The 26,556-nt window shown below is 39.5% G+C and overlaps 1 protein-coding gene across 5 annotated transcripts in view; it reads left to right on the plus strand.

Annotated features, from left to right (window-relative positions):
• APBA2 (amyloid beta precursor protein binding family A member 2) overlaps nt 1-26,556 on the plus strand; it is a 388,985-nt gene that overhangs the window by 360,367 nt on the left and 2,062 nt on the right. For all 5 annotated transcript variants that reach the window (XM_069098428.1, XM_069098429.1, XM_069098427.1 and 2 more), the window contains one exon: nt 21,039-21,179. In XM_069098428.1, coding sequence (XP_068954529.1) covers nt 21,039-21,179 — 141 coding nt within the window. The remainder of the gene's footprint in view (nt 1-21,038; nt 21,180-26,556) is intronic.

Here is a 26,556-nt window from a genome sequence, read left to right on the forward strand (position 1 = left end):
GCAGAGTTGCAAGGGGAGGGGAGGAGGAAGCAGGAAATGACTGTCAATATTTCCATAAAGCAAACCTAGCCCAGAACCCAGTGAGAGTTGGGGGAGGTATTCAAGAGGAAACTGTACCCCCTATTTCTGTCTGTATTCTCCCCCAGCGATTCAGAATTGGCCATGTACTTTCAAAAGAATGTGGTGCTCCTCCCTTCCATGTCTCCCAAGAAGCAGAGAGAATGCCAGAAATGAAACTTCTTTGAGACATCAGCATTTCCCCCATGGGACAGAAGGTCACTCCAGGGTGACTTTGCTGTGAAGCTGGGTGTGCTATGGGGTTGTACAAGCCTTGCTTGCCTCCTCCTTTAGTCCCAGCCTCCCCCTCTCTAGCTCTTTCTCTTCTAGGAATAGAGGGATGGGACAATGGTTCTAGGAGGGAGGAAGTGTAATAGAGGGAGAGCAAACAGTGGAATTTACAACTCTTGGTACCTGTGAAGTTTCTGCCACTTGTTACTTAGCAACACAACTGCTTGAGGCTTCACGGAGCCCATAAAGCTCAGCTGAAAGCATTTGATGATTTAACAGGGTGAAAAAAAGGCCCTGAGATTTGCTTCACAGTTTCTGGACCACTGCTGTCCGCCCCAGGAGCCCAGGCCAGAGCGGCTTGGAGAAGAAATCCTGTGGTTTCAGCTCATTCTCATAAGACCCCTAGATGGATAAAGTGAGGGAGAAAAGGGAAGTGAGAACTTATGCTGCTGGGATAGCAGGCGGTATAAATATATACATATGTATGTATGTATTATATATGTATACACACATATATGCTGATATAGCAGGGTAGATATAGATATACATGCACACATGCATACAGACCTATGTGTATGTATGTATGTATATGTATACACATATACATATATAGGATAGCAGTAGATAGATATGGGGTGCCTTTTTTCCAATCTGCTTCCCTCCCCCAATTTGCATACGTCTCTCAAAATTTGTTGGAGAGTTAGGAGATTTGGAGGAAGCTGTATTTTTTTTCCCTTGAAAACATGCTAATGAAATGATATTAAAAGCCATTTTAAGTAATATCTAGCTGCTGTTTTGTTTCATTCAGTCATTCATTCATGTATGCATACATTCAGCAGTGTGTGGTATGAGAAAGATCATGGGAGTCAAGAAACTTGGGATTTAGACCTAGCTCTGCCATTTATTGGTATTGTGACCTTGGCCAAGTCATTCAAACTCTATAAGCCACAGTTTCTACAACCCTAAAATGAGGGAAAATGATACTTGTACTTACCTACTTAATAGGGCCATTGTAAGGAAAATGCCTTTGAAATTGTAAAGATTTATATAAATATAAAATATTCATTTAAACATATCTAAGTTCCTACAAAATGCCCAGCATGGAGATAGAATACTATAGTGGACAGAGTGTTGATCCTGTAATTGGGAAGACCTGAATTCAAATCCTAGTTTTAGGACCCTGGGCATGTCATTTAATTTTCATATGACCCCTTATGACTACTTACTAAGTCAGAGAGGGTTAATGGAGGATGGTTCCACATAGGGTGATAAAAATTCCAGAATCTTTGGTATTTGTGTCTGTGCAAAGCATTGTTAGGCATTGAGGATAAAAAAAGATGAAAAAAGACATAATCTCTGCCCTCAAGAAGTATAACATTGTCAATAAGGGGGAACAGATGTGTAGGGGAGATGGTGGGGGCACACAGCAGCCCACAGTTATGAATTATATCTTTAGTTTATTAAGAAATGTGTTGGAAAATAATCTTGTCCTTGGTGTTTGTTTGCTAGAGGCTTTGTGGTAGACATTAGACATATGTGCGTGTATACACACATAAATATATACATATATATATATGCAAGTTTGAAAGTAGACTGTATTCAAGAGGGAAAAATAGGTAAGAGTAGAGAGTTTGTGAATGGACAGAGGGCTTGAGATGAAGCTAAAAACAATGTGCATGAGGGACCCTATTTGTGAGCTTGGAGCCTGAAGGATTTATGGGAGAACCTAGGTGGGTGTCAGTTTGTGGGCTCAGGGGAGTATTGCACTTTGTTCTGGATCCCGATGCTCTATATGTCTTTCTGTTTTTTAAGTGCTTAGAAAAATGTCAAGCCCATATGCTTTGCTTGAAAGGGATGTGACTACTGGCCAAATCATGTGGAATAGGGAAGGCGGAGTTGTTTTATTGACCAGATACTACATGTTATATTCCAATAAACTATGTATGTATGCACATACATATACACACATGTATGTACGTGTGTATGTATTCATGCATATATGTATGTCACAGCTGAAGGCCAAACATAAGCTTTGTGAGTTAAGACCAATTAGAATTCATTAAGTAGTTCTTTTTATATTTTTGGCTGATGCTAATGTTGCACTTACTTGAATACTCATTGGCTTTGTCTAGGAAATGGCATTCAGATCTATATGAATGTCATTCCTTGAATTTCTAGAAGGGAGAAAAGACCTCTTAAAATTTTTCGTTACCAATTACTGGTAATCAAGGTGTAGCATCTTAGTTAAACTAGCAAATGATTAGGTTGCAATGACAGTTTATATGGTACCAGATTAATGAGTTTCCTAAAGGTTTTTTCCTGACAAGGAACCATTAGCTTCTAGGTTTAGCTTTATTATATGTAGGTATGTGTATGTGTGCATGTATGTGTATGTATACATATGTGCATACACTTATACACATGATTTTGCACACATAGTGTAAGTAGATACATGTATCATGTGCATTTGCACATGTATGTGTGTGCACACATTTCTGAACAAATAGTTGAAGTTAATATCAAGAATGGAAAAAACACTGAAAAAACAAATAGGCAGGTACTAGGTTTATTTCTGTTATGAAAGACAATAAATTGCTAGCTCAACTAAGACTTTATACCACATATATGTACAAATATACACATGTATGTTTTTCTTTATACAAACTGTATTAGGTATATATATGGGTATATATGCATATATACATACTACTTTGTGTGTAAATATACACATGTAGATGCGTACATAAGTTATATGTATATATAGTCTCTTTAATGTTCAATTACATTAGCTAATAATATAGGATATGCCTACATGAAACAATGCTAGCTTAGCAAATGCTCTTATACTAAATCTTCTGAAAAGTTTGCAGACATGTGAGTTAGTTTTGCTTCAGTGCTTTCTATTTTCAGCTTCATTACTCCCAAAGTACAATACATTATTTTAGAGAAAGGCCTTAGATGACATAGTTTAAGCTATTTAAAAATGGATTTTCAAAATTCATCAGTTTAACTTTGAGACATTAACATTTCTCCTGAAAAAAAAATGTTTGTATCCTATTCTCAAAAGTAAGCCTCCAACTGTCTTGACTTTTTTATAGCAAAACACTTGTTGTCAGACATCTCTCCCCCTCATTTTCTTCCTACCCATTCTCTGCTATCTGCCAACCCCTACTCTTGAACCCTTGACTAATTCAATGGCTTTCAATAGTGCTCTAAAAATTTCTTTCTCTCCCCAAATTTCATGATTTATTTTCTACCAACAAACTAAGGTAGTGATAGAAAAAAGTCTAAAAACTGAAAGAATGAATTTAGAATCATAGAATCTTAAATTCTAATATGGATATCAAGTCCAAACTCCTACTTGATACAGTAATTTTTTGAAACATTCCTGTCAAGTCATACTCGAGCCCCTCTTTGAACTCTTCCAGTGACAGGGAATCCACTACTGTCTTCATAAATTAAAATTTTGGGACATCTCTAGTTTAGAGACCGAGAGGATACATTTCTGATAAAAATCTACCTTGAGTTCTCTAGTACCTCTTTCACTTTAATAAAATCCCAAATCTCTGATCACATTTGATTGACATGAGGGTAAAGTAACCCATAATGTAACTTGAGGGTTTTTTTTTATCACAATGAATTAACACTGGGAATTAGACTTAGATGTGAGTGTATAACTGTGGCAGGCAGGTGGTACAGTGGATAGAGTCATCTTTCTGAGTTCAAAACTGGCTTCAGATACTAGCTGTGTGAACTTGGGCAAGTCACTTAACACTGTTTGCCTCAGTTTCCTCACCTGTAAAATGAGCTAGAGAAGGAAGCAGCAAACCACTCTAGTATCCCTTCCAAGAAAACCCAAAATGGAGTCATGAAGAGCCAGACAAGATTGAAATGTAACTGGAGAAGGCTTTGAAGCAAAGTGGAATTGTAGGCAACATAGAAGAGGTATGGAAGAAAGAGATGAAAGGGGTAAATGCTTTTTATAGACTTCATTAAATTTCTACTTATTAGGAAACAAAAGAATCCTTGAGGTTGATTGGCATTTTATCCCCACTCTACTTTTCTGTGTACATATGTGTTTATCTGAGAAAGAAATGAAAAGGAAATTGAATGTCTACTTTCTGATAAATATTCTTTAAAAATTTCCTTATAATTTAGGTCAAGGACCAATATAAATCTAATATACCTTCTTCTTTTATAATACTACTACCCAATGATAACTGACATTCATAGTGATAAGCTATTAGCTTATAAGATCTTACAGTAACTTCTGAATTCTTAGTGGAAGAATTCCTTGTGCTCAATTTACTTATATGTGTATTTTTGTGGGGAGGGGAAGGCTGGATCTGTGAGTTTAGCTGTGTTGGGAGCTCCCAGTGTGGAAATTCCCCTCTGCAGATACTGTTCAACAACTGTCTAGAGTTGAGTTACTTGAGGCACTGAGAAATGAAGTGACCTTGCCATGGTACCATGACTAATATGCCTCAGAAACTGGCTTTGTATTCACATCTTCCTGAGTCCAAAACTGGATTTCTTACATTACTTCTCCCAAGAAACATAATCAAATTCTGAGAACAGTGACCATATATGTAAAACACATATGATTACCCAACCAGAATATTCATTAACAATTTGCATCTTGTAGTGGATACAGGTCCAACCTCAGAGTTAGGACAACATGCTATGAGTCCTCTCTCTGACACAGATTGGTTGCGTGACCCTGAGAAAGATGCTTAACGTCTCAGGGCTCCAAATGCCAAAGACTATATATTGCAGCAAAATTGCTATTCTGCATGGGTAGAGGGAGTTTCCTTACCAAGGAGCTCCCTATACTTATGAATCACATTTAGAAATTTAACAAAAAGAATTAACATTACGTCTCTTTTCCACTATAGATACATGGAAATAGGCTCCTTTGTACTATTCTTTATCTGTAGGAGCTCAAATTACAGGGCTCTCCCCTCCCCACTTATTGAGCTGAGAGTAAGTAGAGTGCAAATCTCCCCTCTGAGTCACATGAGTAACAGCCTAATCAATAGAGCCCCTGAGCTGTAATGAGCTGGTGGGCACTGAAGCTTAACTATGGAGTCTTAACTATGGAGTACTGTGACTGGACCCGAGAACCCAAGGGCTCTTTTTTTTGTATTTGTTCCTTTAAGCCTATGAAGAGAGACATCTCCTAAATAATCACATACTGAAAGGCTTCTGAGGGGATGTAGTTGTCACACTGGGTCCACACTAGATGATAAGTGGCTGATAGCGGAAGTGAGCATAGCTCTTGTGGCTGAAGCCACAGCAAAGCTGCCATACTAGTCACTACCAAGAGATATGGGTAGAAATGGCCAGCTGCTATGGGGAAAGACACATCCCTAGTGGGGCCAATCTGTTTCAGCTTTATCTTGAAAAAAGCCAATGCTGGCTAGTAAGTGTGAGAGCAGGATGGCCAAAGATGGATTAAGTGTTTTCTGAACTGTCCCTTCTGGATTTGTTTAATGCCCAGCCATTTATAAAGAGTGGGGTACCATGGTGCTGCAGATGCTATCTGAGTGAATAAAAAGACCAGGGGCCTGATAAGAAAAGGCAGCACATTGTCTTTCTCCAAAAGTGGGCAAGAAGATTCCTTACTTTTCCTTCCTTCCTTCCCTCCTTCCTTCCTTCCTTCCTTCCTTCCTTCCTTCCTTCCTTCCTTCCCAAAGAATTAGCCTAAATTGTCACTGATATGCCATAAACCTTCTACTGCAGCAAGAGATCTGTAACAATAAGATCCTGCAACATGTTCATCATGTGAAATCATGGCAGGAGTTTCTTGTTTCACTAAAATCAAGATTAGGCTGTTGAGGAAACATTGTTTAAAGAACAAAACCTTCCATTTCTGAGTTTTTTGCTTTAATTTAAAATCAGCTCATAGGCTGGCTAGCCCCAAAGAAGAAGAGCCTCCTACCACCTTTTTTTTAAGCCTTTCCCTATGGCCTCCAGACAAATAAATCTTATCTTTTATGTGAGTGGTGCAGTAAGGGGAGGATGGGGGAAGAAACGTTTTCTTTTCTTTCTTCTTTTTTTCACAAATGGCTTTGTCTTGATTCTCATGTCTTTGACCTCTTCATGATCCCATTCCTGAAATTCTACCATTGTCAAAGGTGATTTTTAAATAGATTTCCAATTTGGGGGGCAATTAGATTGAAATATAGAGCAATCTCTCCTGCTGAGATTAGCAAAAAAGCTTCTTAACTCATATTCTTCATGCTTTGCCCTACTGAAGTTCTGCCTTTAAATCACTGCCCCATAAGCCCCAAGCACTTGGTTTTTGTTTTTCCTTTTCCCTGATATGTGGCAATAGAAAATAGAACATCAAGCAAAATAAAGTGGTGGTTGAAAACTGAAATTCACAGAGGTCTGACCAGCTTAACTTGCAGATCATTAGATTCCTGCAACAGTAGATTTATCATCAATAAACCTGGACTTGAGGCCTGATTCTGATACTTGTAAAAACCACGCTTATTTTATCATCAGCATTAACTGAGAGAGAAGTAGGGTAGGTATTCTGCCCATATGATAAAAGAGAAACCTGAAGCAAGGATTTTGAGACAGGCCCAAAGTCACACAATTACACAACAGCAGATACAGAACTTAGGCTTCCTGAAACCCAGCACTGTGTTCCTTCCACTGAGTCTTGTATATGAGTGTTAAATCAGTCAATTTTTTTTTGCCTTTTTTTTGGGGGAGAGCAATTGGGGTTAAATGACTTGCCCAAGGTCACACGGCTAGTTTTTGTATTAAGTGTCTGAGGCCAGATTTGAACTAATTAGTCAATTTTTTACTGAGTGTTAAATATCCAAAGCATTGTCCTAGTCATTGTTGGAGACAAGAAATACAGTTGCTATTGTGTTTAGGGACATTTGATCTTGGTGGGGAAAAAAGACAACAGATATATTCATGAAAAATAATGAATTACATATCCAGCAAAAGATAAAGACAGTGGGAGAAGTTGGAGTGTGGGGAGGAGGGAGAAATTATACCCCTTCTGAAATGGTGAAAATTTCATCTAATAAGTTTGTAACTTCTAAGAAAGAAAGAAAGAAGGAAGGAAGGAAGAAATATGAACTCCCAATAGAAGACTGAATAACATTCAAGAGTAAACATTTATGAAGTTCCTATACTGAACAATGCATTGATATTAATGATATGAACAGGTATACAAATTTTAGACCATGTGTTCTATGGAAATTGGGAATCTGCTATGTGAGTCACTGTATTGATTCTGAGCTGGGGGTAAGTAGAGAGATTCCCAGTTTATTGACTAGGAAAGTGAGTCCTGGGAAATGTCAGTGTTGAGATTGGGCGGGGAGGGGGAGTGTGTGTGTGTGGGGGGGTGTAGTAAAGGGAGTCAGCAGTAATTACAAAGCTATGAACAAAAGAAACCTTGTTCATTTCCAAAGCTTAGGACCTTTTTGTTGATTTCCTTAAGAAAGTTTCAACTTTCAGTCATCAATTTAGAGTTAAAGACCTACCTCAGAAGCTATTTAATCTTCTCATTTTACAGATGAGCAAACTGACATTTGGGAAACTGTCTCCCCAAAGCTTTCATAGGTAGTCAATGTCAGAGCTGGGATTCAAGCCTAGGTCCTCTGACCCAAAAGCCAGCACTCATCGCATTGTACACGTTGCTTCCTTGGTGTGATATTGAGTTTATTTTTGAAAGAGGAAACAAGCACTACTTATGTAAGCAGGCTTGCTGCTGAAACTTCTGGCCTCTGAATTCTTTTAGAGGATCATTAGGATGTAATCTCTTTGAGGCCAGGGACTATTTTTCCTTTTCCTTTGGACCTTGGTTGCTTAATATGGTACCTAGCACATAGCAAATGATTAATAAATACTTATTGATTGATCCCCAATTCTCTCAAGTGTTTGGCTTGAAAACTAGGCTACAGGGCAGCCAGGTGGCTCAGTGAGTAAGAGCACCGGCCCCAGAGTCTGGATGACCTGGGATCGAATCCAGGCTCAGATACTTAGCACCACACCCAGAAATAACTGGCCATGTAACCTTGAGCAAGTTACTTCACCCCAATTGCTTAAAAAAAAAAAAAAAAGAAAACTAGGCTACAAGGTCCCTGCCCGTGATCTCTTCCAAGGGCAGGAAGGAAAGAGATCAAGCATTTTTTAGGTACTCACTGACTGTGCCAGGCACTGACTGTGCTAAGTGCTTTACAAATATGATCTCATTTGATCCTCACAACAGCCCTGGGAGGTGGTGGTTGTGTTTGTCCTTCGTTTTTGAAGAGGACCATGGCATCAGGGAAACGATGACATGACTTGCAGCTCACTTTGATTTGAGGGAGGGAGGGCTGTGCAAGGTCACCAGCCTCACTTTTTTCTCCAGAGTGTTCCGGGTCCAGTGGCCAGATATTTATCAGGATGACTGGAGATGACCCATAATGCAACGGGAGACCTGGGCCCTTTTAGGCTAAGGCCTGTTCAGTTTCTCACTTTGAGTGAGGTAATGCCAACTCAGTGAATAGGCCTCTTAAAGAAGTGAGTCTAGGGATGACCCCTTTAATTAAAAAAAGAGAAAATATCAAGCTGGAAGGGAAAGACCTTTAGGATTGCTGGTTAAAAGAGAAACAATTTTGATTGACATTCACTGTGAGCCAGGAGGGCCCCAAAAATAGCCATCAAGGGAGTCCTTGGGCAGGAAGCTATTGTGGTCCAATCTGTGAACTTCAGAGTGAAATGAGTTTAAGGTTTGGTGGAAGGAAGGAAAGAAAGAAGGAAGGAAGGAATCTAGCCAGTAAACCCCAAGATAACCGGGCAACTTCCAATCATCAATATTTGCCTTCCTTTGGAGAGGAGAAGGAGAGGGAGAGGGTGAAATGAGTTATCCAGTTGGTTGGGACCCATCCAGGCAACTGCAAGTCATGTCATCATTCCCCTGATGTCATGGTCCTCTTTGAAAATGAAGGACAAGCATAACCTTGGGAGGTAGGTGCTATTATAATCCCCATTTTATAGATAGGAAACTGAGGCAGATAGAATTCAAATGACTTAACCAGGATCACACAGGGTATAAGTATATGAGGACAGTTTTAAACTCAGATTCTTTGACTTGCTCAAGGCCCTTTTTTTCCCCTCTTTCCCATTTCTTTAAAAACTTTTAGTTTACATTCATTAATTTTTTTCAATTAATGAGTATTTATTTTTTCCCCAGCTCACCTCTTCCACATTAAAAACAAACAAACAACAGCAACAACCCTTGTAATAGAAATGCATAGTCAAGTAAAATAAATTCCCATGTGGGCCATGTCTAAATACGTGTGCCTTATTTTGCATCTGAGCTTGTCACCCCTTTGTCAAGAAATAGGGTTATAAGTGCCTCATCATCAGTCTCATGGAACACTTGGCTGTTTGTTTGATTCTTAAGTATTTGAAAGTTGTTTGGCTTTACAATATTGTTATTGAATAGAGTATTTTCTTGGTTCTACTCTCTTCACTCTTATCACTATCCAAAAGTCTTCTCAGGTTTCTCTGAAACTACCATTTGTCATTTCTTACGGCACAATGATATTCCAGTACATTCATATGCCATAATTTGTTCAGCCATCTCCCAGTAGATGGGTATCCTCTGTTTCCAATTCTTTACCACCACAAAAAGAGCTGCTATAAATACTTTTATACACGAGGGTCCTCTTCCTCTTCATTGGATCTCCTTGGGGTCCAGACTCAGCAGGGATATCACAGGGTCAAAAGACATGCATATTTTTTTTCTTCATCCGTGGAAAGAAGCTAAGAGTATCAGCCTCACAGGGCTGTTGTGAAAATATAAAGAGCTGATTACTGAAAGTTCCTCAAAATTGAGTGTGTTTTAAATGTTGTAAAATACAGTTAAATGAATGTTTGATATAATCTCCTTATTTTGACTTATGGCCTCAAAAGTCAGATTGTGGCCTTTATAACTTGTGATCCATATAGGACCAGCTCGAGACATGTACATTATGTGACTGTGATTGCCATAAGATTTCTCTCTGGAGGATGTCCCCCTCCCCCATCACTCAGTTCTTCCTTTGTCTTCAGACATCACTGGGAGATTAATAACCCCTCTGCTCTCCCTGGGGCCTCCATATGTTGCCTGCTCTCTGGAGTGAAGCAGCTTGAGGAGGGGAGAGGGGAGGGGCATGCCCACCCTTCCTTGTCTTCCTTCCTTTCCAAGCCCTTTATAATTGTTTTCTCTCCATTGTAACATGAATCCTTCCTGAAAGAGATTTCAGCACAAAAACCCCAACCCCTTGGCCAATCTTGGCTAGGCTCTTTATCCAATCAGAATGTCCCAGAAGCTCAGAGTTGAAGTGCATCTCTGAGGCCATTCAGCTCATTCTTTGGCTGAGGATTCCCTCTACCATAGCCACAAGAGGAGTCAAATGGCCTTCACTTTCAAAACTCAAATGAAAGGGAACCTATGACTTCCTCTGGCTGCCCAGTCTAATTGTTAGGAAGATTTCGTTCTATCAAGTCAAAATCTGCCCCTGGGCAGCTTCTGCTCACTTGTTCCTGGTTCTGACTCCTTGATAGGTCCATTTTCCTGTCAGTTGCCCTGGCCAGTGCTGACCTGAGATCCACTTAGAAAAGTTATTAAAACTCCTAGGATGGGACAAAAAGGATGGAGGTTCTAGAGTGGGCTCCCCATTCCATGTAAAGAAGAGATTTCTTCATTCTTTGTTTTTGCATCCATAGTGCCTAGCACAGACCTGGCATGTAGTAAATACTCACTGATAGGTGAGGCAGCCAGGGGGTACAGTAGATCAACCATGCTGGATTTCAAATCCTCTTATTCACCGAGCAAGGTACTTAATCTCTACCTCAGTTTCCTCATCAGTAAAATGGAGATCATAATAGTACCTATCTCACAGGGTGAAGAGAAAGTGAAATAATATATGTAAAAGGCTTTGCAATCCTTAAGGTAAGGTAAATGGAAATGACGGTTGGTATTCTTATGATCATTATGAAGTATTATTATTATTATTATTAAAAAGGAAGACAGTTTCCAGGAATGAGATTTAAAGGAAAGAAGTTAAAAGCCCTGCAGAACCTACCTGTTAGGGCCCTCTCTTTGACAAATGAATTTTGCATATCTGGATTAACTTCTCTTACTCTTTCCAAAGCTAATTGCATATTTCAGTCTTTTTTATGTGCAGACTTTGATGTTTCTAATCTCCTTTATTTTAATACTAAAGAACTAACCCTCTTAGACATTTATACTACCTCTCAGGAGACAAGTCCATTCTTGGGAAACAGTTCCCACAGTGAGCAGGTCTGCTTCCCCTGTGCTCTCTGGGAGCTCCCTTGCTCAGGCCCTTCTTGTCTCTCCTAAGAGGTGAGATGTAGGTTCCTCCACTTCGCCTTTTCTGCAAGGACTCCATTCCCTCTGGGAGGTCACAGATTCAGGCAAGGGACTGCCTGATCAACTCATTCTCTTGCTGCAGGATACAAAGGAGGGGCCTCTGAAAGTGTCAGAGGTGCCCTGGACACAGATCCCACATTGGTCATTGGTTACAGAGAGGTTGTCATACATCTTATAATGGGAGAAAACTAAGCATATTCACTGAGTGCTTTAGTGATTATAAGATACTTTATATACATTCTTAATGAAAACTTGGCCCCATTTTATAGATGAAGCAACTGAGATGCTGAGTTTACATGACTTCACCAAGGTCACATAGCTAGTAAATGCTGCAGTCACACTCGAACCTAGGTCTTATGACAGTGATACTGCGCTGTCATCTAATATATATCTGGTGGGGACCTGATCATCAGCAGAGCCAGTTTTAGCATCATGGTGCTCTGAATTATGCCATGCAAGAGGAAAGTAGTTATAAATGAGTAGTAATCTGCATTAGTTCAAGGGGTTCCCATGCCAATGAAATCCCATAGAGGTTCCTGATGTATGTATGAAGGATGTACATAGTATCTATGCAAATATACAAGCATGCATATATACTTATAGGTATATATGTGTATATATACACATGTGTATACATATAAACATACACATGTGTTAGGCACTGTACTGGCTCTGGGGATTCAAATAAAGCATGGTGATCCGAGCTCCTTTTCAACTCTAAAATACCTTGTTTCTAAATCTGAAAGAGAACGATAAGACTATTCCCTTTAAAAAGAGTGGATGGCAACTTCTTTCAGTTACCTGGTTGTGTATGAAATTTCTAATGACTTTTTAAATTGTCTCTCTACCTCTCCCCAACCCCCTACTTAGCAATCAGCCTGTAGGCCTGGAAAAGATGGCTAGGAATTATCCTTGGTAATTAAATCTTAGTCTTTAAGAAACGGATTTTTTTTTAAAAATGCTTCCTGCAAAGAGTTTTTCATTGTTGTTGTTTCTGTTCAGGCTCATAAAAGCCTAAGTTCATTATGGTTTTGCTGTATTTCTGGGAAAAAGATTATTGGGATCAGTGATTGGCTTTATTTTGACAAAAGTTCCCTCTTTCAAAGAACAGTTGCCATGGTGGCTTTGGTTTTTAAAGGAACTGATCTTGACTTCTGCCATGGAGCCCCAAGTCAGTGGTTGTTCAGACATGTCTTATTCTTCATGACCCCATATTTGGGGGGTGGTTGACAAAGGCACTGCAGTGGTTTGCCATTTCCTTCTCCAATGCATTTTACAAATGAGGAAACTAAGGCAAACAGGGTTAGGTGACTTGCCCAGGCTCACACAGCTAGTGTCTGACACCAGATTTGAGAACTCAGGAAGACGAGTCCTGAGGCCCAGTGCTCTATCCAGTGTGCCACCTAGCCTCAAGTCTAGGAACATTCAAAAGGCTTCGTTGGCCCCAGAAGAATGACAGTTTAAGGGACCAAAGTGCTAGAGAACTCCGGGAAGGAGACATATTCTCTGTATCAGTACTATTTCGTTTTCCCTAGTTTTGTTTGTTTGACCTTTTCAGAAGTAGCTAACAGTTACTGGGCTCAGACTGTACTCATGCCCATGACAAACAAAGGGTTTGTCAGTTTTGCAAGAGACCCCTTTAGCAAGGCTAGGATAGAGACAGAGGAATGATATGCTGCTACTATCTGGACTATGCAATATCTCTGGATGTTAGCCTTCTAAATCTTGGGCTAGAAGGCTCCCCAGAATACATCTAGCCTGATACCTTCATTCTATCCTTGGAGAAACTGAGGCCCAGAGTGCTTAAGTAACTTCCTGAAGGTCATAGAAGTAATCATGTATTAGAGGTGGAATTTGAACCAGCCCTTATGACTTTAGTCTTAAACCATACTGGTTCTGCACTATAGACTCAGAACTGGGAGACATCCCAGGGGATATCTAGTCCAATTCAGACCTGAACAGGGATCCTCTCTACAGGATCCCCAAAGGCATTTGGCCTTTACTTGATGGTCTCTAGCCTCCTGAGGCAGCCCATTTTGTATTAGGACAGCATTCATTGTTGGAAGTTTCCTCTTATCTTGAGGAAACCACTTCTTTTCACCTTCTTTCCAAAGTTACTACTTTAGGCATCAAGGGACAAGCAAAACAAGTCTGGTAAGTCTACATGATGCCCATATGTCCATTGTTAAGATATTAAGAAGCTGGGATTTTATCAGCATGGGAACTCCCTTTATCCGATACAGATTATAGCTCTTCTATAACTTATGTAGTCTTAGAGTTGTTTGAAGCTTAAAGAGGTTACATGGTTTTAATTCAAACCCTTTATTGAGACCTACTCAGTTCAAGGCAGCATGCTAGGTTCTGGGTTAATCAAATTGAACCTGTCCTCCAGGAACCTAGATTCTGCCCTGGGGACAGAACTTGGATACAGAGAAGTAAAGATAAAGTTTATATAGCAGGAGTAATCAGAGAGAAGTCCTGATTAATGCACTGAATTGGAGGTGAATGTGCCCACTGGCTCTTTGCTGAGGAACGTTTTCCTTGCTAGGAGCACACAGTGAATGAACTCCTGCGATTGGTGCAGAATAACTGGAGCTGAATTGAAGATGTTTGTTCATTGAGTGTAAAACGGGAGAGATTCTTGCTGAGAAACCCACCAAGCCCTCTGTGATCTTTAAGAGCAGAATACTCCTTGGTTGCTGTTCCAGTCCAGCAAATAAATTAAGGATGCCTTGGGCCACTCCTGCCCAAGAAAGAAAATATAAAGTAATTTTCCAGGAATGAGAAGAAAGCACCTACAATTGGGGTGGGGAAAATTATGAAAGGCCTATAGTAGATGGCAGCTGGGCTAAGACTGGAAGTGGGGAGCCGTTGATTTGCCAGTCAGAGGTAAGGAGGGAGAGCATTTCAGGCATGAGGGACAGCCTATGCAAAGACATGTCAGTCGAATTTGTACGTGGAACATGCAGGTATGCCATTTGGGCTATAACACAGAGCATGCATGTGAGTTACACAGTCTAAGTCTGGAAAAGTAGGCTGGAACCAAGAAGCTGTATTTTCCCTTTAAGGCAGTAGGGAGGGATTCATGATTCTTTAGTGTGGAGTGTCATGATTAGACCTGTATTTTAGGATCATCAACTTGGCAGTTGTGTGAAGGGTAGACTGGTGATAAGAGTTATCACAATAATGTAGGTGAAAAGGTAATAAGGGCTTGAACTAGAGTGTTCACTGTGTTAACAGAGAAAAAGGGACAGATGGGAGAGGTATGGAAGAAGAAGAGACAAGAGTTGGCCACTCAGTGGATGTGGAGATTGAGGGAAAAGGAGGAGTCACCAATGATGCAGGGGCCTAGAGGGATCAGAATACCCTCAGCAAAAAAGGGGAATTAGAAGGTGGGGATCATTTTAGTATGATTGTGTGAATTCATCTGGAGCTGCTCAGCAGCCCTCATGTAGAAACAGAAGCATGGTAACTCAGGGCTGGGATTTGGTAAGGCATGAGCCGTCTTAAACAAGGAAACAACACAGTCCATGGTTATTAGAAAAGATAAATCCCATTTTGGATCTGCTTAGTTTGAGATGACTATGGGAGATCCTTCCCTTGGTAGTGTACTTTCCAGAGATGTACATTGATAATGAGGTTGACACATGCATTGTCAGAGCTTACTCAGTGTTTGGGGGGCTCTGCAGGAAAGCATGGAAGAGAAGAGACATTAGAGACCACCAGACTGAAGGTCTACAGAGCTGTTGTGCTGACCTCATTGTTGTATGCCTGTGACACTTGGGAAGTATACCAGCACCATGCAAGGAAACTGAATTGCTTCCATTTGAATTGCCTTAGGAAGATTCTGAAGGATAAGAGACCAAACACTGAGGTCCTTTCTTGAGCTAAATTGCCAAGCATTCAAACTCTGCTTCAGAGAGTGCAACTCCAATGGGCTGGCTACATTATTCAAATGCAAAATGTACATTTGCCCAAAAAAAGACTACTTTGTAGAGAACTCACACATGACAAGAGTTCACATGGTACCAGAAGTGATACAAGGACACTCTCAGGGTCTCTCTTAAGAACTTTGGAATTGATTGTGTGACATAGGAGACACTGGCACAGGACCACTCAGCATGGCATGCTCTCATTAGAGAAGGTTCTGTGCTCTATGAGCAAAACAGAATTGATACAGCTCAAAAGTAATGCAAGATACACACATTTGGAGATCCACCTCAAATGTTCACATGGACTATTTGTGCCCAATCTGTGATAGAATGTTTTGAGGTCATATTTGTCTGATCAGCCATAGTGACACACACTCTGTAACTTTACTCTAGCACAGTGATGTCATCTTGGTCCTCTTCAAGAACAAAGGAGAGCAGCCAATCTAGCACGCAGGAGAATATGCAGGGGTGACACTCAGGAGAGTGCTGAGAGCTGGATTTGCAGATTTGGGTGTCATTGGCTTAGAGATGATAAATGTACCCAGAGGAGATGATCAAAGAGGGAGAGAGGAGAAAAGAGACAAGACAAGAAGGTTCAGGAGTACCCCCACATTTAAAGAGAGGATCCTGCAAAGGACACTGAGGAGGAGCAGTAAGATGGGAGCAGAAAAAGGAACATGGATAAGGGAAGGGGAGGATATGATCTCCATTGTCAAATGCTGCAGAGATGGCAAGAATGGGGACCAAGAAAGGGCCATTGGTGACTGTGGGGAAAGCATTTCATTGGTGGGGTCAGAAGTCAGATTGCCAGGGGTTGAAGAAGTAAGTACCACATGAGTAAGTGGAAGCAATGATTGTAGAAAGCAGCTTCTCTGACCCCAGCTGTGAAAAGTAACAGAGAAAGAAACAAAGAAGACAATAGCTTTGGTGGCAGTAGAGTTAAGTAAAGGGCTTTTAAGGATGAAACTGACCTTGGTATATGTATAGGTAGCAGGGAAGGAGCAGGTAATTAAGGAAACAATGGAAATTAGAGAGAAAGAGTGGTTGATTGATGAGACAAGGTTGTGGACAGGACAGTTTGGGAGGGGATAGGATCAAGAGCCCAAGTAAAGAGATTGGCATTGGCAAGGAAAAGGGCTACCTCTTATTCAGAGATTGGAACAAAAAGTTGCTCAAAATGGATGGCCTTTATTTTTAATTAATCAATCAACAATCACTTATTAAATCAACCAATAACATTTGTGTGACAGGCACTGTGTTAAGAAAGCCTACTATATGCTAGGCATTATGCTAGGCACTAGGAATACAGTAGAAAGAAAGAAATAATCCCTCCTTATATTCCTTTTTTTTTGGAGGGGGAAGGTGGGACAGTTGGGGTTAAGTGACTTGCCTAAGGTCACATGGCAGGTTTTTGTGTTAAGTGTCTGAGGCCAGATTTGAACTCAGGTCCTCCTGACTCCAGGGCTGGTGCTCTATTCACTGTACCACCTAGCCACCCCCCTGCTTATATTCTAATAGGGAAAATAAATATATATAAAAGTATATACAGCAAAAAAATATAGTTAATAAAAATACATATACAGAAAAAGCACTTAAACACAAATTAGTTTGGGAAGTTGGGGCATTAGCAGTTGAGGATCATGAAAGGCTTCATGTAGAAGATGGGGCATGAGTGGATCCTGAGGGAGGAGTAAGAAAGGAAAGCATTTGAAGCATAGCGCACAGCTAGTACCAAGGGGTACAGGTAAGGGATGGAGGGTCGAATGGAGAAAAAGACAGAAAGCCAATTTGGTCATTATGGTCTTTGTTTTCTTGGCAAAGTAGGAGGAAAGGTTCTCTGCTGAAGGGGAAGGAAATAGGAGTACCATAGGTGGTGTGAGAAGGGAACAGGTTTTAAACAGTTATTGAGGGAAATGAGGTAAAGTCAATTAGGAAATAATAACATAATTGCCTCGTAGCAATTGTTCAGCAGAGGTGATGGACTGGAAGTACATGGATGAATGGAGTAGTTGGAGATTTTAATGGTGCAAAAATCAAAGAAGGTTTTAGATGGAGGTTGAAATAGAAAGATAAGTGGTTGTGATGTGAGAGGAATTTCCAAGTTCTAGATCATGGAGGTAGAGTACTCACCTGGTAAGTTTGAGGGTATGTATGACTATGCTTGTGTTTAGCTGAGGTGGGAGTAAAGGATCATAGGAACTTGGAGGCTGAGGAATGGGAGGCTGGAGTATCAGAGGGGACATCAACATATATATTGAGGTCCTTAATTTTTAGGACAGAGGCCAAGTTAGAGAGGAAGGTATTGGAGGCCAGTAGATAACAGCAACCAGGATCTGGCTAAGGTGATTGATATGGAATGGAGCGAATCCCAGAGGAGGAATGGTGCTGACTGATGGTGATGTCCAGTATTGAGGGTGGACATCAGGGATGTAGTATTTTCTAGGGGAAGTCAAGAGTGTGCAAGGGTGAGGTCTAATACAGAGAGGCATTTGTTATTGCCACGATAGGGATTTTAAAGGGCTGGGGAGGGCAGGGACTTTGAAGATAGAGAGGCCTAGGAAGAACTGGGATGAGAAATTGAGGAGTGACAGAAAGGAAGGGTAGTCACAACCTAGTCTCAATGTGACTCAATCACAGGGTTTTAGAGAGGAAATAGAGGGAATTTAATAGCTTCGCACAGTTGATCTTCTCACCACTCCCAGTATGAAAAAGCAATTCTACCCCAGGCCCCAGCTGGTAAGGGAAGATTGAGTCAAGATGGGATGTGTTCCCCAGGCGCCAGCCTGGGTGGTCACACAGCTAAGAAGGATCAGAGTCAGGACAGGTATTCTTGACTCCAATCCTACACCCTATCTACTGGGCAATGCTATCTCTTTATATATGGTAACCTTTCAAATAATTGAAGATAGCTTCTATCCCTTCCTGAATCCCAACTTAAGTCTTCCCTTCTCCAGGTTAAATATCTCCAATTCCTTGACATAAGCCCTGTATTGCATCATTTACTCTCAAGTCATTGCCTGTTATATAGATTCCTGCTTCTCTATGTCTTTTCTGAAATGTGCTGCTTAGATCTTAGTAGAATTCTCCAGATGACCCGGGCATTCCTGTTGGGGCCTAATCCTATCTTCTGCACATAGAATAAATTCACTTCCTTTTCTACATCTCAGCCATTTAAATAATTGAAGACAGCTTTCATATTTCCCTTTGGTCATTTCTGCTCTGGAATCATTAATTCAGTTTCTGTCCTTAGGACTGGTATTTGAGTCAAGGATGCCTGATGAGATAATCTTTCAAGTGTAGTAACTTGATGAGTAAATCATAGTATTATACAAGTAGAGAAGACCTCTTAGAGATCATTTAATACAATCCACTCATTTTATAGATGATCAAAGAGTGGCCCAGAGGAATGACTTGCTCAAGGTCACAGGGGTAGCAAGAAGCAGAGCTAGGATCTGAACCCAGGGCCTCTGGCTCCCCACAAGTAAAATATTTTCATCTATTTTCTTGCAGACAGGTTGAAGTAAAAAAAAAAAAAGGCAAACCCATGTTTAGTTTAAGATCCTTGAAAATCTACCTCCAACCCAATTTTATACCCTTATTTCACATTACTTCCCTTCATATACTCTTTTGTTCCAACCCAATTGGACTAATGGCTCATCCTGAAATGCTTTCTTGCAATGTATTTAAAGAGAATGACATTTAACACAGACCTTTCTAGTTAAAAATAAATTTCTAAAAAATGTTTTATGATGTACTTTTTTTTACATCACTGCTACTTCCCAATTATTTTAACCCAACTCCTTTGGTAGAATCCTTGTTGTAAATAATTATAGTCAAGCAAAGGAAACCACCATATTACCCCTGTCTGAAAATGTATGCTTCATTCTGCATCTTTCTGCCAAGAGATGGGAGACATGTCATTGAGTCCTCTAAAGTCATTACTGGTCTTTACATTGAGCAGAAGTCTGAAGTCTGGTCATATCATTTTCTTTCATATTATTATCACAATCATATGTTTTTCTCTCGATTCTGCTTTCTTTGCTTTACATAAATTCATACAAGTCTTCCAAATTTCTTTCTCTTCATATCTGTTATTTCTTATGGTGTGATAATATTCTATTATGTTGCTACAACTTGTTCAGTGAATTGATAGGTGCTTTAAGTTCTTTGTTGACACAAAAATGCTGCTATAAATATTTTTGTGTATATATACACATATATATGTATATATATATATACATAGGCATTTCCCCTCCATCTTTAACCTCCTTGACTTTTAGGCCCACTTGTGGTGTCATGGGTTCAGAGTACACATAGAGCTTCATGGCTTTTTAGTTATAATTTCACATTGGTTGTACCACTTCTGAACTACAGAAACAAGGCATTGCTGTACAATTCTCCCCCAGCCACCAACAAATCCCCTTTAATGTTGATTATTTTCATCTTTTGGTTTCTTTATTAGTCTTATGAATGTGGAGGTAAAATCTTGGAGTTGTTTCGATTTTCATTTCTCAAACAGAAATTCCTGGAACATCCCCATTGTGGAAAAATGGCAATAAAACCCAAAGGGGGAGTCTGTTGTTTTCAGAACTTTCCTAGACCCTCAGAATAGGGAATCAGATCTATATTTAAGGCAGGGGAATCAACCCTAATCAGCTTTTAGGAGGGTCACAAGGTTAGCCTTATCAGTCATTGAGAACTCAATGCAAAGAAGTTTAATTCACTCCTCCCCTACTGGATTTTTTTTTTAGAGGGGGAAGAATAACATCAAGTTTAGCATGTACTTAGCAGGCATCAGTTAAAACAAGAAACTAACAGATGTAGTGCTTTTATCCCACCCCTTTTGGCACCCTGGGTGAGCTCTTCTTCTACCCCAAATCCTGCCCTTTTTCCTCACACAGTGATTCCCTCCCTAGAATTGGTCTTGGCAGGTCCCAAGGTCTCTGCTGCCCTCACCCCATTGAATGGAATGGAAAGCAATTTTCATTTCACTTGTTCTAAGAACAGAATTACTAATTATGGCTTCTGTTGTGGGTGCTAAGGCAGCAACTTTATATTAGATACTTGTAACCAGGTATATTATTTATTGGAATGATCTATGTACATGAAAGACAATAATTTACAGGTGAGTAACAGTCTAGCCAATCTCAGAACCCTGTGTTCTCAGACAAAAATTGAAATGGCACATTTAGGCAAGGGATACTACACATAATAGGTGTTCAAGAAATGTTTGTAGAATTTAATTGAAGGTGTTGATTATGAGGGTGTTTTTATTCAAGTTATGATTAATTCATTCATTTTTCCCATTGTGTCTCTGATCTCTTACCTATGTTGACTTCTGTGTTGCATCCAGAACCACATGCTCCCCAGAAGTCATTCTTTTGGCATAGCTCTTGCTAGTCATATTCATCATTAATTACTCTGGTTAGATTTGCAGCCTCATGAGAGGGGGGATAGCAGAACGAGGAGGAGTCAGAGTTGGACATCGGATCATTGAAATCAATGGACAAAGTGTCGTGGCCACAGCTCATGAGAAGATAGTTCAAGCTTTGTCTAACTCAGTAGGAGAGGTAAGAGTGTTCTATTGTTTTCTCCTGATATCAAAGTCTGAATCACAACCAATGAACTTTGCATTACTGTTGTCTGGAAACATGAAAAAGTTTTGGGAGTGAATGGTTCCATCTAGTGTATAAGGTTGGCCATATGAATTGCTGTTCCTCTCTGAGTCTTTTACAGAAGAGCTTTGCCTTTCCCAAGATGCTTCACTTCATATATCACCTCTGAGACTATCAGTACCAAGAACTCGATTTGCTTATTTCTGTTGGGAGTTTTTCTGTTTGTACCCAAGCTGAGCTTGTGCTACTTAGAAGGCAGGATTGTTTCAATCAGACTGAGCAGTATTAGCAGTTTCTCACAGATAATGAGTGCATTTGCCATGGGAGTGCAGAACTATAATACTAACTAGGCAACTGCATTACACATTTATTAAATTTCATTGGTCAAAATGTTATTTCTGTTGACACAAGGGACCAAGGACTTGTACCATGAATGCTGTCACCAAGGATTGAGCTACTACTTAAATGTCTTCAAAATCTGATTCAGACTCAAGCAGGATCCAGGAATCCTTCATTGGGAATTAACAAACAGGCCTTTCACACCTAGGCAAGCCTTAGTTTCTAGGAAGAAGGTAGGCTTAGATAAGATTTGAGTCATTCTGTTCAGCCTGCAGGCTGGCACAAAGCCCAAACCCATCTTATTTGCCCCTTGCTGTGGACATCTGGAGCATTTTCTACTTGCAGATTTAACCTCCTTCCCCTTTCCATTCTGGCTTCTGACTCAGCTGCTGTGATACAGCATTAGACCTCTTGACAGCATTGCTTGTTGCCTTTTTTTTAAACAGTTCTTCATATTCAGCATTCCGTTGAAGCACTAAATCAGGTACCTCTGGGATGAGAGGGGAGGAAGGCTTGTTGGCAGTTACTGGCAGCATCATTTCAAGGAAGGAAGGAGAGAAAGGAAAAGATGCCATTAAGCCTCCTTTTACAAATGGTTTCAAAAAGGAAACAATGTTATTTTCCTAAGTGGAATCGTTGACATGTCAGCCCCCTTTGGAGTGATCAGCCTCACAGAGATGAAGAAATCAATCGAGTAGCATAGGGACGGGAGCAATGAAAAATGTTTCAGAGTTTTTAGTCCTGAGATGAATTGATATTCAAAGAAGTGAGAATGCAGACTGATGGGTTTTATAATCCTTTCATCTTGTGGCGTTTCTCAGGCTTGACTGGAGATGGGTGAGGAGATTAAAGTGTCTGTCTCTATTTTTCATCATTCCTAAGCATGGTTAAAAATTAGTGATTGATAAACAAAACTTGAGGTTTTGATGAGCCCTGTGGGTGAATGACTGTGCAAGGAAAAAAGATTATTGGGCTGATGGAGAAGCTAAAATCAAGCATGATCCTATCAAAATATTCCTTATTGCAGTGTGCCAATTTGAAAAATATGTTTTACTAACTGTGATTTATTTGTTCATATATCTGTCAGAACTGGTTAGATCAGTTGCTCTAGCATGATGTGCAAAACACCAAATGCTTTGGCTTCAATCCAGTTAGTGAAAAATTCAAGTTCAAGGCCACAAGCTATATGCTTATCCTGGCCAGCCATCTTGCAAATGTGGCATTAGTCACAAGGGAGAAAGGAGAGAGAGGTTAGGCAGCTTAGCAAAGTCAATCACAGATTCTGGAAAAATAGCTCAGTGTCCTTTTGGTGATGGGTCAGTAAAAATATATTAAAGCTGATAAAAAAAATATAAAAGTATACACTGATGTATACTTTTACAATTTTGTCGTTTTTAGTTGTAACATTAACAGACCCAATACAATATAATTTTCTAATTGCAAGGGCCTTAAAATATGTGTATATATACAAATTTATATATATATACACAGACACAAATATATATGTGCATATATATGTACACACACATATTATTACATATTCTCCTTATTGAGAATATGGAGGTAAAGAAAGTTAATGAGCCTATGGAATGATCTAAAATGGCTTAGGAAAAGGGAATGGGCTCTCTAGGGCCTATGACCTCATATTGCTTATTGAACTAGTTCCACAATTTCAGAGAGGGAAGGAAGTACCTTTGGAGTCTAGTAGTTCAACCTGTGACTAAGAAAAATCCCTTAAACAATGTCCCTGACCAATAGCCATCTAAGACTAAGCAGAATAATCCATGTTATAATACTTCAAATGCTTAAAGGCAGTGATCACACTTTCCCTTAAGTCTTCTCTTCTTTGAGTTAAATATTCCCTGTTCATCTCATTGATCCTTGTTTTATAGTTCCAGGGCCCTTTCCCAACCTAGATGGTCTCCTCTCAACACATTCCAGTTTGTAAATATCCTTCCTAAAACTAGGCTGAGCAGCACTGCACACACTACTCCAATATGGTCCAATCAGGGAAGTGAAGAGTTAACTTATCTTCCCCCTTTTCTGAACTTATGCCTCTTACAATGCAGCCTCAGAATTAATTTTTCTTAGTTGCCTTGTGTCAAACTGTTGACTCATATTGATATTGTCGACCTAGCAGAACACCAGGCATGGATTTTACAGTGTTTCTGCTCCAGACATATTTGGAGTTTTGCTGTACAGTGTATAACAGCAACAGTAAATTGACTGATTTTCTTTAAAATGTTTTCTCCAAACGTGCATTTGTGTTTAAGATTCCATTATGCTTCTTTCCTTGTTCCCCTGAATTTTAAAGTGACTTTCCTAGAGCCACATCTTGAAACCTTTTTTTTCTTTGTCTACTTGGGTATAGTATGTGTTGACTTACCTAGTCTTTTAGGAAAGTTTTGGTCTGAGATCTATGCTTGGCTTCTCTTGGCCATTCTGTAGGACAAGTAGCTGGGCTGAAAAAGCCTATTGTTTTAGCCTGGGTAGCCTCTGGGTTGGGATCAAAAAGCAAGCTGCTAACATTTCCTAATCAGGTATTCTCTAAGGTCTAGGCCAAAGTCTTATTCCCCAGAATGGAAAGAAACCATTCCCTAGAATAGTTTTATGGCAAGAAGAGGAATGGCTATAATTCACATATCCCTACTTCTTGCTACCATCTTAACTTTGTGGAGAGCTCTTTTTCCTCATCTATATCTTAGAAGTAACCTGGAGTACTAAGCTAATACTTATTAGTAGTAATACTAATTAATTTAATATTAATAATAATTATGATATATTACAATATATAATAATACATCAATTATATAATATATTAACATAATAATATATTAATAATTATATGAAATAATAAATGATTAATAAAATACTAATCAATACTAATACTAAACTAATCCAAAAGGACATATATATGTCCTTTTGGGTCTTTTGGCTGGGTGTGAGGGAAGATGAATTTGAGGTCATGCTACAGTACTGGCTTGACTCATCCTCCACCCAAGGTGCACCTTCTGAGTCCAGTGTACCCTCAGCTTATACTGGGGAAAATGCCAGGTGGTTTGAATTTGGCTTTGCATATATTTAAATGTCATTCTTCAACATTGCTAATGTCCATGTGGGTTTTTCACTTAATTCTTTCTCGCTTCTGCTTTATGTAGTATATAACTAAATTTCTTCTGAAGGTTATTTAACTACTATGTTGTCCAGAAACTGTTTTTTGACTAATTCCAGAGCAGTTAATAGCAGAAGTTATGGGAAGGAACAATTACATGTAGGCTGCTCTGCTCTGCTCCTTCTCAGGCTGAATAAATCTACATTATTGTGTAATCGTCTTACTAGGGGTAGAATCCTCTCCTGTGTAAAGTCATTGCTGTCTCAGCAGCTAATCAACTTAGAGGTTATTTTTCCTGAGTTTTGTTTTGTTTTCTTTCTAATTGAGGTGTCATGTGGTTAGATCACTCTGGAATTTCACATTTACAGACCTCAGAAGTCAGGAGTAACCCACATGAATCTGTTCTACTTTATCCCCAATATATTGCTTCATCTTGAGATCCCTAACCATCTTTTACACCCCTAAGTGTGTTCCATTCTTTTCTAATCCTCCCTTTAATCCTTCTACACTTTTTATGATACATAAAACAATGATATCAACAGTATGATGAATGAGTTTCCCAGTCTATAACAGGGCAACTTGTATGTAGACACGGCAGCTACAGAATTGTTTATAGGTGACACATTTGTAATTGCAAAGGGGTCCCTGTTAACTGTCATTTATTCTTTATTGTTGTTATCAGTAGAAAAGGGGCAAGAGAATGCATGCTATTATGTTGCAAATCATTCTATTAAAATAAAAAAAAGGAAATCATAGCTAACATTAGAAATGCTATTAATGAATGAAGTGACCTTGAGGGAAAAAAAAGGTGGTAATTGGAATACCTGTAATTAATTACATAAAAAGCAGCAATCAACTCACTACCACCTTTCCTCCTTTCAAGCAAAAGTCCTTGCTTTGCTTTCTCCCCCACCCTATATTAAACTCAGCTGGCATCTCTTTTCTACTCACAAATCATTTGATTCATCTTTTATTCATCAAAGATGATAGTTCCTTTTTTAAGACAAGTCAAAATATGGATTTTGATTATTGATAGATATCCCATGCAAAATTTACCTTTTGATTTCATTTGATTCAACACATTTATATTGTACTAGGCACTGAGGAATATTGCAATCATGAATAAGAAAATTCTTGTCCTCATAGTGCTTATAATTACTAGGAAGGGTATATAAACACATACTGCCTTATTTTTTCTAAGTTAAATGATAAGACTCATAAGAGAAGCACAAAGTGCATAGTTTAGGGAAAGACAAATAGTCCATAAGAGACAGATTTAGGGATGATGCTTAGAAAATCATCCTAATAAACAGAGCTCTCCAAAAATGGAATGGAATATCTTGGGAGGTATAGTGCATTTTCTCCCCACTGAAGTAAAGACTGGACAGCCATTTTTTAGGTCTGTTGTAGAGGGATTCTTGCTCTGCTATGGGCAGAAATAGATGGTTCCTTCTAATACTGAGATTCCATGAAAAAACATTAGTGGAAATTAAACCATCCAGAGAGTGGGAACCTGGGACAAAGGATGAAGAAGTGGTATGATCAAGAGTACAGGTAGAAGAGTTAAACAGGTGGAAAAGAAAAAGTTGAGAGAAAGCTTATGTTGAAAGGCCTCCATCTACCCAGTAAAGTAAGAGGTAAGTTCAGCTATTGGTTGAATATAAGCTTCCAGGCAGGTCAATAATGAAGAAGACATAATAAGAGGAAGGGCCTGGGATCAGGACTGAGATGAAGAATAAAAAGAAATGAGGGTGCGGGAGACAGATCAGAGTTTGAAATTTTCACAGTGGAGCAGTCACGCAAGATGATGAGGTGATAAGGTGTGGCCTTGATGGTGGGCACCAAAAATGGTAAGATATGGAGTTGAGGATAAGGAGATGG

The sequence above is a fragment of the Petaurus breviceps genome, unplaced genomic scaffold (assembly GCF_028583685.1).
Source record: "Petaurus breviceps papuanus isolate PSGF00001 unplaced genomic scaffold, PetGlider_PUasm1.0 37, whole genome shotgun sequence".
Classification (NCBI taxonomy): Eukaryota; Metazoa; Chordata; class Mammalia; order Diprotodontia; family Petauridae; genus Petaurus; species Petaurus breviceps.